The sequence below is a fragment of the Centrocercus urophasianus genome, unplaced genomic scaffold (assembly GCF_019232065.1).
Source record: "Centrocercus urophasianus isolate 14NV4802_14NV808 unplaced genomic scaffold, USGS_Curo_1.0 seq_11, whole genome shotgun sequence".
NCBI classification, from domain to species: Eukaryota; Metazoa; Chordata; class Aves; order Galliformes; family Phasianidae; genus Centrocercus; species Centrocercus urophasianus.
Window position 1 is genome coordinate 38,057,181 of NW_024884253.1, and position 12,312 is coordinate 38,069,492.

A 12,312-nucleotide genomic window follows, 5' to 3' on the forward strand; every position below is an offset into this window, starting at 1 on the left:
GTCAGGGTAAAGGTTTGACATACACACTGCTTAGATGAACTGTTTACAAAAAAAAAGATGGACATGACAATTAGACAGTCTTCAGTATTAGGAGAAACTATAGACTGTGAGGATTGCTCTCTTCTTAGGCATTGCTTTGTGAATGCAAACCAATGCACCACTGTATGTCTATATTACCAGCGTCTGTCTCAATACATGCAAGTAGATCATATATGTCTTAGATATTAACCTATTAACCTTTTGGATCGTACTGTAGCTGACACAAGATTATTTTTCCAAAAAAAACAAAAAAAAAAAAAAAAAAAAACATAAAAAAAACTCTTCATTATAAAAGTGCTAAAATTATTTATTATTCAAAAAATATTAGTACATTTAATTTGGGGAAGAAGTGTACATTGACTTTGAGCACAAGAACAAAAAGAACTTCCCCTGGTTTATGAGCCTCACATTACCAAATAACCTTGACAGCTGAATCAGTGTTCCATGACAACAAGCAAGCCATTGATAAATAGCAACAAAACTATTAGACGTTGAATTTATGAGATGAGTAATAGAGAAGCTAAATTATAGGTTTACCATTTGAAAAACTGCAGTATGACAAATCTGTTCTAACGTGTGTGTGTGTATGTGTGAATGCACAGAAGGAAGAGAGAGAAATGGAAACTTTTAAAGACAGATATAACATAAACATGCCATGGATATTAGAAATGCACAAATATATTATTTTATGTGAACTAGTGAAATTCAGTGTCCATTATGAAGTAATAAACAAATCATGTGTAAGTAATTGAAAAAGCTACCACTTGTGAAGTTGTCTTCCTGGTTTTATTCTCATTTTTATTTTTAAGCATTGTGATGTAGGAAAAGGGAAATTGTGGTAAGTAGTAGATCTTTAAACTGCCTATTGCAAACTAGTAGATTCCATTTAAAACTGAAGCATGAAGAGTCACCACCAAAAGCAAGAGTATGTTCTTCTGGAGTTCAAAAACCTCTTCTTGGTCTGTGGAAAGTAATTTGCACTTCCTAGGAAAGAAAAAACAATTATTTTTTTATCCTCCTGTAATCAGAATGAATGGTATCAGAAATCATTTTAAGTAAGGTTGAATCTTGCATCTGAAATAGTTTTGCTAGCAGGGCAGGGATGTAATTGTCCCTCTGTACTCAACACTGGTGAGGCCATAACTCCAGTACCATGTTTCATTTTGGGCCCCTCACTGCAGGAAAGAATGTGGCGCCCTGAAGTGTGTCCAGAGAAGAGCAACTAAGGTGGTAAGGGGTCAGGAGCACAAGTCTTACGAGGCATGATTGAGGGAACTGAGATTGTTCAGTATAGAGAAGAGGAGGCTCAAGGGAGACCTTATCACTCTCTATAGCTATTTGAAGGGAAGTTGTAGTGAGCTGGGGGTCAGCCTCTTCTCTAGTGTAACTAGTGATAGGATTAGAGGAAATGGCCTCAAGCTGCACCTGGGTGGATTCAGGCTGGATGTTAGGAAATACTATTTTTCTGAAAGAGGGGCACTGGGATGGGCTGCCCAGGGAGGTGGTGGAGTCATCAACCATGGAGGTGCTGGGGGACATGGGGTAGTGAGAAATATTGGTGATATGTGGATGGTTGGACTGGGTGATCACATATGTCTTTTGCAACCTTGATTCTATGATTCTGTCTTATGTAGTCACTTATTTTAATTTATTAATATCTTTATTTTATTATTTATTATTTTAATTTATAGGAACTATAGAGGAAATCTGAGTGAGTGGCTGTTCATGTACAGAGACAGATATGATAAGAACAAGATAACAGGAAACTTGGTGATATGACTGATTGTTTTCCAGGCAGACCTGTAGTGGGATTCTTGTGCTCATTTTTCAAAGCAGGACTACATTGGCAGGTGGCAGCAGCACTCTAGGGCTCATCTTGTCTGTTATCTGCAAGTGTTTGAGTTTGGCTGTTTTTCATTGTGAAACACCAATAGATTGACAGCTGACATTAAGTTCCTAGAAAAGTACTGTAGTAGTGAGGAAGAATACAGCAATCACCTTACATTCTGATTATGTTTTTCCTTACCTTGACTGGAAGATGCGCAACAGTCAGACAAGTTACAGGATTAATGCTGAGGAGTTATATGAAGTTCTGTGACCTGTGTTAAAGAGGATAGTATACTAGATGAACTGATTTGATCTTCTGTTCTAAAAATCTATTAATTATACTTCTGTAAGAAACAGCTGCAGCTTTGTCAAAGGGGAATTAAACACTGAAAATGCATATTGTCCCAAATACTGTTACAGTAGCTACTGGAGATAAATTTGAAGCTTGACAAATAAATGAAGGAGATTCAAAGGCAAACTTAGCAAAGGTTTTGGTTAATAAAGCAATTGAGTGTGAAGGGTATTCAAACATTTGTCATTTATTCATTTTGCCTGAACCAGCATGAATGGTACTGTCATTCACAAATATTCATTAAGAAACATTTGATTGTACTTTTTTAGAAACTAATTACGCATGTTCATCTGTACTGCATCCATGTCTGATGTCTGTTATACAGCCACCTTTTCTAAAGGGTCACTTAAACTCTGTTGTGATTCTGACTTTTAACGTGGTATTCATGTTATCCTCTAGTCTTAAAAAGAGAAATAACCGAGAAGTCTTAGTATATTCAACCTCAGATAGTAGTTACTGGATAGTAAATGTCCAGTAATGCTAATGCCCATGGCATTTTAGCTTTCAGAAGATCATGAATATCTGCTGTGTTTGAGGTGCATATGGTAGAATTGTAACATTCCCTCAAACTGCAGATCATCGTATTTCCACGTCCTTCATGTTTGCAATGATGAGTTGCCAAAAAGGTGCTTAGCCAAAAATGGGTATTTTTTAAACAAAATGCTGAAGTTAGTCATATGCTTTCATCCAAAACAATCAGAACCTGAGCCAATTTAGTGCACATAAGATACCTTGGAAGGATTAATTTATGCTGTAGAGCTTGTATTATGTTTAACCAATAGGAGTTCTCTGCACACATGGATTTAAAAAAAAAATTTTTTTTTTTTTTTTTTTTTTTGCAAATCTTGCAGCTAAGTCAGTGAGCCAAATGCAAAATCTAGCACCTAAGAGCATCTTGTAGATTTGTAATGCACCCTGGGGGTGCCTAGGGTTGAGAAATCACTGAGTGGATTACACAGATTCATATAGTTATTTTTGTCAATGCTGAAAGACATAATATGAATACTATTATTCATACAGCATAAATTTCTCAGAATACTATGTATAAGAGAACAATAAAACTGCACAAAATCGAAAAAAGTTATTTTTAAAGGGCGATTTGAAGGTTTGAGCCTCTTTAGTGAGGTACTGCAAATATAACACCTATGCACAACACAGATCAGATTTACAGTGGACAAAGCTTTATTAAATTTCTCTAGAAGCAAATTAATGGCAGGTCTTGAAGGAGATGAAAGAAATATATCAAATCTGCTAATAATCTTTCTCATTAAAAGTCAGTCATTTCTTCTCAGTCAGTCATGCAGAAGTAAAGTATTTAGACAAGGCTTTTTCCAGGGGGTGGTTTGCACAATTTATGCCAAATAACTAGTTCTTACTGGGATGAATAGCCCTCTGTTGGAACCTCTTTCCAGAGTCTTTACAAAGACCTGAGAAGATCCTAAACCAGGCACTTCTGGCATAAGTTAATGAAATGAAACCAGTGCTCAGAACTAGTACTGAAAGACCGATACTGAAAAATATTCTGAATATGCACTGTCTTTCAAGTGTGTTCTGTTGTTGAATTGCATGTGATGACTAAAATTGAATTCAAGATATGTGGTTAGTTTTTCAGCTTATGTGTGTATGTGGAAAGATCTGGCTCAAAAAGAAGGAATGAAAAACATCACTGTATGTAATGTGTGTTATATTTTCTAGTCATACACAATACATTTTTGGGTCAAAATCTCCTTTTTTCCCCAACGTGGCTTTATAATAAACAGATTTGCCATGTTTCTACCTATAGAGATGACAAGGAAGTTTGTTCTAAATGATGCTCAATGCAGCAACAAATACACCTAAGAAGACACAGTCTACAGACTTGGATATAACAAGAAATTGTCATGTTGGCGCACTCCAAGACACTGCTGCAATTCTTTTAATACAGGAAGATATGGAGAACTGTATTTAAGAAGGAAGCATTGCCCAGTCTCAATGGGGTCTGATGACTGCATCTGATATACAAATCCAAAAACAAAATTAGACATTAAATTATAAAATTTATTATACTTCTCCACCCAAATTCTGTTTGAACATTTTAATTAATATCAAAGATAATAATAAAATTGATCATTGAGTCACAAAATAACATGCTTATCTTAAACTTGAATGTCAACCAGTTATCAAAAAATGAATAAGACCTCTGTGGTCAACACTGGTATGAACAAAGAGGGACTGCTGACTGTAGGTTTTGTAATTTAAGGATGGTGGGGAACGATACAAAGTACACAAGTAAATGTACTACTAGCATAAAGACAGTGGGGCTAAAGCATATTGTAATATCACTGGTGGTATATTTTTCCCCATTAGTTGTTTTCTCTGGATTATCTGCCCAGCCTGCATCTTTGTTCATCCTTTCCTGGGTGTATTTATTCTACAGCAGAGCTTGGATTAACATATGATTACTTAAGATCAAGCATGTTGAATTATCGGTCTTTTAGTTTTGTCTTCCTCTTCATCCCTCTTCCCCCAAAGAGATTTTGGCAGCACTCAAAAAAAGAAATAGTAAATTTTGTCAGGATCCTGAAAACTTGGAGAACAGAAGCTAAAATTAAATTTCTGCTAAACACAACTTGTTGCTGTTGCAGGTGAATTGATATTGTGTCAGTCCTCTCCCGTATACATGAAATGACGATTGTAGTTTTTTAACCAGTTTATCCCTCACTTCTCTCACTTTTTTTCCCTGTCACTACCCATTAATCATTGCAGTGCCTACAAATGCTCCATGGCTAAGAGAAAAGCTGAAGAACAGATTTCAGGTGTTCCTGTCAACAAAAGGAAGTCTCTGCTAATGAAGCCTCGCCACTACAGTCCCAGCCTGGAATGCAAAGAGGAAAATGAAGACAGGACAGATTTACAGGAGAATATTGCTGTCCTCGATAGCAATTCAATTCCAGGTAATCATGTAATAAGGCTCCACTCAAACCTGAATTCCACAGAAGGGGAGCTATGAAACACTGTTTTCAAAAAGGATGCAGAACGCTTTTGGCTTGTAATGGAGTTGGAATAGTGCATTTTTATCTAGCTTTAACCATTCAATTATTTTGTACAAACTCCTCCTGGGGTCTAGTAAATGCTTTGCAGGTCACACAGAGAGACAACTACTACAGCAGGTCAGGTATGGAGCAGCATCTGCTTCTCCACTAGGTCTGTCAAAGAACAAGGTTAAGCCCACCACAGATAAAAACACATTTATGAAGAGCAGATTTTCATTGGAATATATAGAGCTCTTAGGGAAAAAAAATGCTTAGCAAAATGTTGTTGACTTTAGCATTTAGCAAAGCAATTTCATGCGTGTGACGGCTACGTGTGTTCTGATTAACACAATTATTAGAGTCAGCACTTTTATACTTGTTATTTAAACTCTTCTAAGTCAGACATGTCTGACAATTTATTGAAACTTCTACAATGTGCTGCAAAATATAGAAGAGCGTGGGGATACAGAAATATATTGCTATAGTTTTTTTGTTTCTTTCTAGTATATTTATATATATTCAAGATGAACAATTAACATCAATCTAAATTGACTGTTGCATATATGTTTAAATAATACTGCACAAGTTGATAATCAGGGAAGTGAGAAATCAGTGGAGTATATGCTGCATTGTTTTAAAGGGAAGAGTCATCATTAGATGGCAACCATCAAGATAAAAAGAAAGGGATCTGGCACTGGGAAATTAGTAATCACAGCTACTATGAAAACAGAATACAGAATGAACTTGTATCCTGCTTGGTTGTTTGTTACTACAGATGTTTAAAGGTAATTTACTTTCCTCTCCCATTACAAGGTTTCCTGTACAAACTTTTAAAATATTTTGGAAGGAAGCAGAGAAATGAGATTAAGAATTTAGATCTTTATTCACTCTAAATAGGATTTTCGAAGAAGTAAATAACTCTTCCACATATTCTACATATGACAGCTACATACACATACAAACAGAAGACAACTGACAGATTAATCAAATCCTTGTTCTGCTTAAATCAGTGCAGAACTCTGTCTTGTTTCTGAACTCACTGAAGGGAAAATATTTTGATGATTAAATAGGTAGAATGTGCATATTCACGTGAACATAACTTATTTAACTTTTTTTTTTTTTCAAAAAAAGGGCCAGTGTTGAGCCAGACCATTGACATAAATTAGTACCCATTTCAAAAAGGGTAACTTGATTCTTATTACACTTCTTGCAATTGTTTTTGGCATTGATAATGCAATCTATATCTTTTGAATTAACCTTATTAGTTAAAGTGTCTATGAAAAAACTTCAGCTAGAACATAAGACTGATTGGATATTTACTTTTAATTTCTTAGAGTAATATTGGTGATTTTATTGTGAACTTTTCACTCTTGTTGCTTCACCTGTTAATGCTTCAGTTCATGCACTGAGGCCACTGCAAACTAAGCTGAGTTCTGATTATTTTAAAATGAAATCCAGTCTATAGAGTGAAAAGCAAAGCTGAGACATCTGAATCATTAAAACCAGTTAAACACATTTTTTAACATTGCATTTGTAAAATTCCTCATTTCAGTATCAATCATGATGGTTTAAGAAGCCATCACCGAAGTTGTGATGCCTTGTATGGCTTTACATCTTTAATCTAGAACAATAATAATTGAAAATATCTACTGCTATTATCAAACCTTCTTATTTTTATTTTTATTTCTGAATAGTGGGTAGAACTAACTTCTTACTTCTATAAATGACATTTTGATGTTAATGTTTCATTTTCCAAATGGCAGAAGAGCAAATAATAAAATGCATTTGCCTAAAGTTTGTAGCAGAGCCAAATGATCATTCTTACTTGCTGAGATGTGAAGACAACAGACTTCTTTATTCAGAATACTGCAATGTGTGGGGTACCGGAACAGCTGCTAAAAAGTTATGCTAAGGATTACAGACATTTTTTTAAAACACAACTTCACACACACAGTGCACAAGGCCACCTCTCCCTGCATGAGCCCAATTTTCTGAAGAATAATAAGAATTAATCAATATTTTCTTTTAACATATAACAAACAGTTGAACCAAACAATTATGTAAACTGGAAATGACCCAAAATGCTAACAGTTTGGCAGCAGTAAAGTGAAATGCATTGTGGTGCACATGTGCATTTTTGTCCCCCTTTTCCCCTCCACAATAATCTGCACTTAATAGGAATATTTTAAACTATGTAGCTAAGCAACAGAGGTAATTGTTGCTTTCTAGAGCTTTTGTTAGGCACTCTAACACAGCCCAAATATGCATAATTAGGTATAATGTCTATAAATCATTATTGTACACATGTGGGTAGTTAAGTGGATTGAGAGAATAGTTCAATGAATTGGACATATTCACTGAAAATGCTTTTTATTTGTTTTCTGTAGTTCATAATACTTTAAAATTATCATAACCCTTTACACTTTCTCTTAATAGCTCACTGTGTTATGGAGAGAAACTTCATTTGCATTTTAGACTATACCTAATTTATTATTTAAACCTGGAGTTCTTCTGATTCAGGAGAGAGCAGACACATCTTGGGAAATAGTCTGTGCTTGTTTATTCATCTTCCTTTCTAGGAAGTAAAATGTTAAATTTTTCAGTTTATGTTGAATAGATCCCAACAAAAGAATGTACCCTATAATCAGCATTATTGAAGGGGCTAGTGTTGTGACTAAATTCTTCCCTTCATCCAAAAATGCTTTTAGTTACTATGGCAATATTTACTTGATCCTGGCAAACCAGTGTTGATTTTAGAGAGATAATTACCAGAAAGGAAGATGATGGAGATGTATTTTTGAGTGTCCTTGTCAGAGGAAATGTTTATAAAAAAATTAAATGAGATACAAAAGGCATATTGTCTTCCACACCGTCCACCTCTCCTACATGCAGCCTCTGTTACCATCTGCCTGCTGCTTTTCTTCTGAAGAAAGATGTTTATAAAGACAGGATGCACTTCAGTGGTGTCTTTAACAAGCCCTTTATGAGTCTGTACATAACAACCATTTCTGTTTGCCTGCATGACCTGATCTATCACTTAATGTGGCAATTGTAATGGTGACCAGGAGCTTGCCCTTGGTGAAGTGCGGATGTTTTTTTCCTTCAAGGTCTTTCATGGTGCTCAAAAAGTAATTAGGGTCTATTTTGAGAAAATATTTAGGAATCTTAGATGAAAGGAAAATGAAAATGGTTTTTAGAAGAATTTTTAAATGTGTGTGTATATGTTTCTGTGTATATGATATAGATTCTGCTTATATAGTATTTATGTGCATATCTGTAGTGCATTATACTTGTGCAAATATATGTGAAGATGTATGTTGTAAGACAGTATATTTCTTTACCAACAGCAAAAAAACAGCAATAATGAAACAATAATATAAGGCAGGTACAATTTTAGAAGGGCTTGTCCTGGTGCTACAAGTAGTCATTTCAAATACAGCACTGGTGAATTAAATAATTTAAGGGTACTTTTCAGTAAAGTAATGAAAGTTTTTAATATCTTCATATCTCTTCTAAATGGTATAAAAAGCTTTTCTTACACGTTTTTCTCTTGCCATTTTCTTATGCAGAGGAAAAGATTGCAAAACCATGTGAGGAAACCCTTCATTCAGGTGGGCAAGAAAATTCCAGTCAAAGAAAAGATAACTACACCAGTTACCAAGATGCCATGGCCAAATCTTTGATGAACAGTGGAAAAATTGCAAAAGATGCACCCAGTCAAGCAGTGGCAGAAAATCTAAATGACAGTGGCATTCAATCCTTAAAAACAGAAAGTGATGACACTGATGAATGTTACATGATTGACTCAGCTGAAAGAAAGGAAAAGACTGTTATTTCTGACCCAAAATATTGTTCATCTGAGGAAAACGAAAGCAACTCTGAAATGATGGAAAACGAGTGGGACAGCTCCTCAAATTTTTCAGAAGAAACTAGTGAAAAGCCCCATGTAACTCAGAAATATATTGCAGAGTGTAATCAACCTAGCATCTTGGAAGTCCCTGAAATTAAGAAGGAGGAGGTAGAATTTGAGCCTTGTGAAACACTTTGTGATTCAGAAGCAGAGCTAAGAGCACCCCAGGAGTCTCACCCAGATTCTTTTGAGAAGAGAATGCAGAATGTGTTCCCTGAAAGTGAAGAAGATGACAACGAGTGCCTGTCAGAAACCACAGAAATGTCAGTTGAACTGGACAAAGCAAAAGGGAACTTGAGTTTGCTAGAAGAAGCAATAGCTCTGCAGGCAGAGCAAGGGCATGTGTTTCACAGCACCTACAAGGAACTGGATAGGTTTCTCCTGGAGCATCTAGCGGGGGAGAGAAGACAAACCAAAGTTATTGACGTTGGTGGGAGACAGCTATTTAGCAACAAACGTAAGGAAGTATTCTTGGCTGTTCTTGCTGGCTTAAGTATTTATCCTGTGACTGATAGAGAACTCTGAGAGAGGTTTTATAGAAACAGTAAAGAATCTGGAATTTACCTGGTAATTTTGCTAATTATGTACCTTCACTCTAGTGCCTTACATCTGACCAGGTTAAACACTGGGTACTTGGCTTCCTGCCAAACTGCTATGTGAAATGTTCAGTAATGGCTACTAAAAGGGCTGTGTAGCTGGCACTGACACTCCTTCTCCTCCTTCTCCTCCTCCTCTGCCTCCTCCTCCAAAGAGCGTAAATACATACCTCCTGAATTTGAGCAGCCAAAAAGAAGGCATTAAAACAGTGCTTAAGGATAGGTTAGAGTGAAAAATTGGCTTCTTCCAAACATATCACCTAATTCCTAAGCCATGTGCTTTCTGAGCTCTGCCTACTTCACGTATCTACATTACATTTTACTATAGCCAGCATTTTTGAGCCAGGAAAGCATAAGTGTGCTCTTCTGCCTCATTCACCATCAGTGGAATTACCAGTAAGTTCCAAAATCTTTATTGTTTCTGGTGCTGTGTGACATCCTACAAAACTGCAGAACCATTGTTCCATATTCTATATCTAATCAGGCTTCTAGAATTGGAGATTTGAAAGATTCAGGTTTGATTTGTATACTGGGTTGGCTGGCATGAAAATCCTTGACTAATGGTAATCACAGAACATTGAAAGATGTCATTTTATAAGCACATTTTCTGCTGTAGTAAGTAACTCTACATTAGTCTGTCCTTTGATCTTTCCTTTTTGGCTTCCAAACATGGTGAAGCCACCCTAGCATAGCTGCATTTTCTGCTTTTGTTAAACAAATGGATTTTGTGTTTCTGGAGTTACTTTAGGGTAACTCTTCAGAGTGGCACTTTAGAGTCCATGTAGATGATGTTGTGGCATTTGCAGATATTATAGTTATTTAGTTAACTAAAACATTCAGTGTATAAGATAACTTATATTTTTTCACTATTTGCAACTATGCTGTATTCTGTATTATTTTCAGGCTGGAAATACATATCATGCATCTCATTCTGTCTTCCCATTAACATGTCATAAGCTGTATGTGCTAGGTGTTGGTCTACCTCCTTGCAAAACTACATTAACCTTTATTTGTTCAGATGACTATGATAAATGTAGAAATTCTGCAGGTACATTTTTTTTTTATCCCGAGACCAAGTTTGTTCACTTGGGTTCACATTGGAGTCAATGTGAGTTTCTCACAACATAAAGAAAGGAGGAGTGCTGGTAAGCATGGTAAAATTTTGCACTTTCTGGTTTACCTCATACTGTCGTTACTAGTAGTTTTCAGGTGGACTTAGGGGCTATGTTCATACAGGAACAAATAAGACCGTCTTCAGGCTGTATAAACACTGCATGATTTTAGTCAGTATATCATCGGGCACAGATTTTTTTTCTTTTTTTTTTTTTTTCACATAAATAACTGGTTTTTATTTCTAGTGATGAAAATCCACCATCAAATCCATCAGCTCTTAATTTTCTTTCTTGGATGGCACATCAGAAGAACATGTCTTACATTTACATTTTTCCATCTTTTTAATGATAAAGCTTTCCAATTACTGAAGGAAAAAATTAAATCATATTTTAGGGTCTCTCTTTCTTCTCTGTCCACTACTGCAGTTTTTTCCATTTGCAGTTATTCTAAAAAGCATGTGGTCTCCTGTTGATGCTCATTCGATTTACTTTTCTCCCCAGTTTTTAATTTTTGTCTTTTACCTAAAGTCTTGCCAGGAAGTTTAACCCTCAGCTGTCTCGCAATCCTGCCGCTGAGCACATCCTACCTCACGGTCCAACAAAATCAGCTTGAAGAAGGCTGCTCCCTGTGCTGGCTGCAGCTGTTTTCTCCCCCAGCGCTGAATGCTGTTGGCAGCCAATCACAGATTGAGCTAAAACCATCCTCAGCAATTTATGCGGCCACTTCCTGCAGATTTCTCACAAGAGATTTTCTGGACCAGAATGCATTCCTTTCTCGCCCAGACTTCTGATCCTGCATTGGAAATCAAATAAAGGCTTTTTGACCAGAGCTTCTTGCACAGTTCTAGGTGCTTGAAACAAAAATTGGGATTGCACTGTGGCTATTGCAGAGTGGTAGCTCTGGGGCTGAGCTGAGACCTCCTCTTTGAAAGGGTATCAGCTGCTCCATGCTTTCACTGTCATTGTGGGCTATTCCACAAAGCAGCATTGCCATGTGTACCAGAGGGAGCTGCTTGCCTTGCCTCTCAAATGTAAAGTGGCACATATTCAGTTTCCTAACAAAGAACCTACAGCCTAGAGATCTGCGATATTTAAGGAATGGCTTCTGGTTGAAATGCTTTTTTGTTTTTGTTTGTTTGTTTCACACCTCATCTTTTATTTGGTTGTCCCAGCTTCCTGCAGTCTGACATTAGCAGAGTAAAAGATTGTTTCTGTTTGGTGCTTTTTGTTTTTGTTGTTTAATTTATTTATTCCTTTATAGATCTTGCAGTTGGCTGATGCTGCCAGTTCTCTGGCTTACTGGATTGTGGCTTCTGTCCTATTTGAAGCTCTGAATGGAATAAATGACACTGCAATCCTAAAGCTATATAGTTTACCAAATAAATGGCTTACCAGGAGTGAGGAGCCTCTGCTTTAAGGATACAGTGTGTAATAACATAAAGAGATGCTGGAATTACTTAAACCT

General features: G+C 36.3%; 1 protein-coding gene across 4 annotated transcripts in view; it reads left to right on the top strand.

Moving 5' to 3' along the window:
* Positions 1–4,964: 4,964 nt before the first annotated feature.
* The window catches only part of ST18 (ST18 C2H2C-type zinc finger transcription factor), a 47,537-nt gene continuing 40,189 nt past the window's right edge, over positions 4,965–12,312 (top strand). Inside the window, exons 1-3 of one of the 4 annotated variants that reach the window (XM_042839939.1) lie at positions 4,971–5,151; positions 8,799–9,161; positions 9,252–9,596. In XM_042839939.1, coding sequence (XP_042695873.1) covers positions 4,980–5,151; positions 8,799–9,161; positions 9,252–9,596 — 880 coding nt within the window. In that variant the 5' untranslated portion in view covers positions 4,971–4,979. Of the gene's footprint in view, positions 5,152–8,798; positions 9,597–12,312 lie in introns of all 4 variants that reach the window. The other 3 variants (XM_042839938.1, XM_042839940.1, XM_042839941.1) reach the window with 3 other exon arrangements.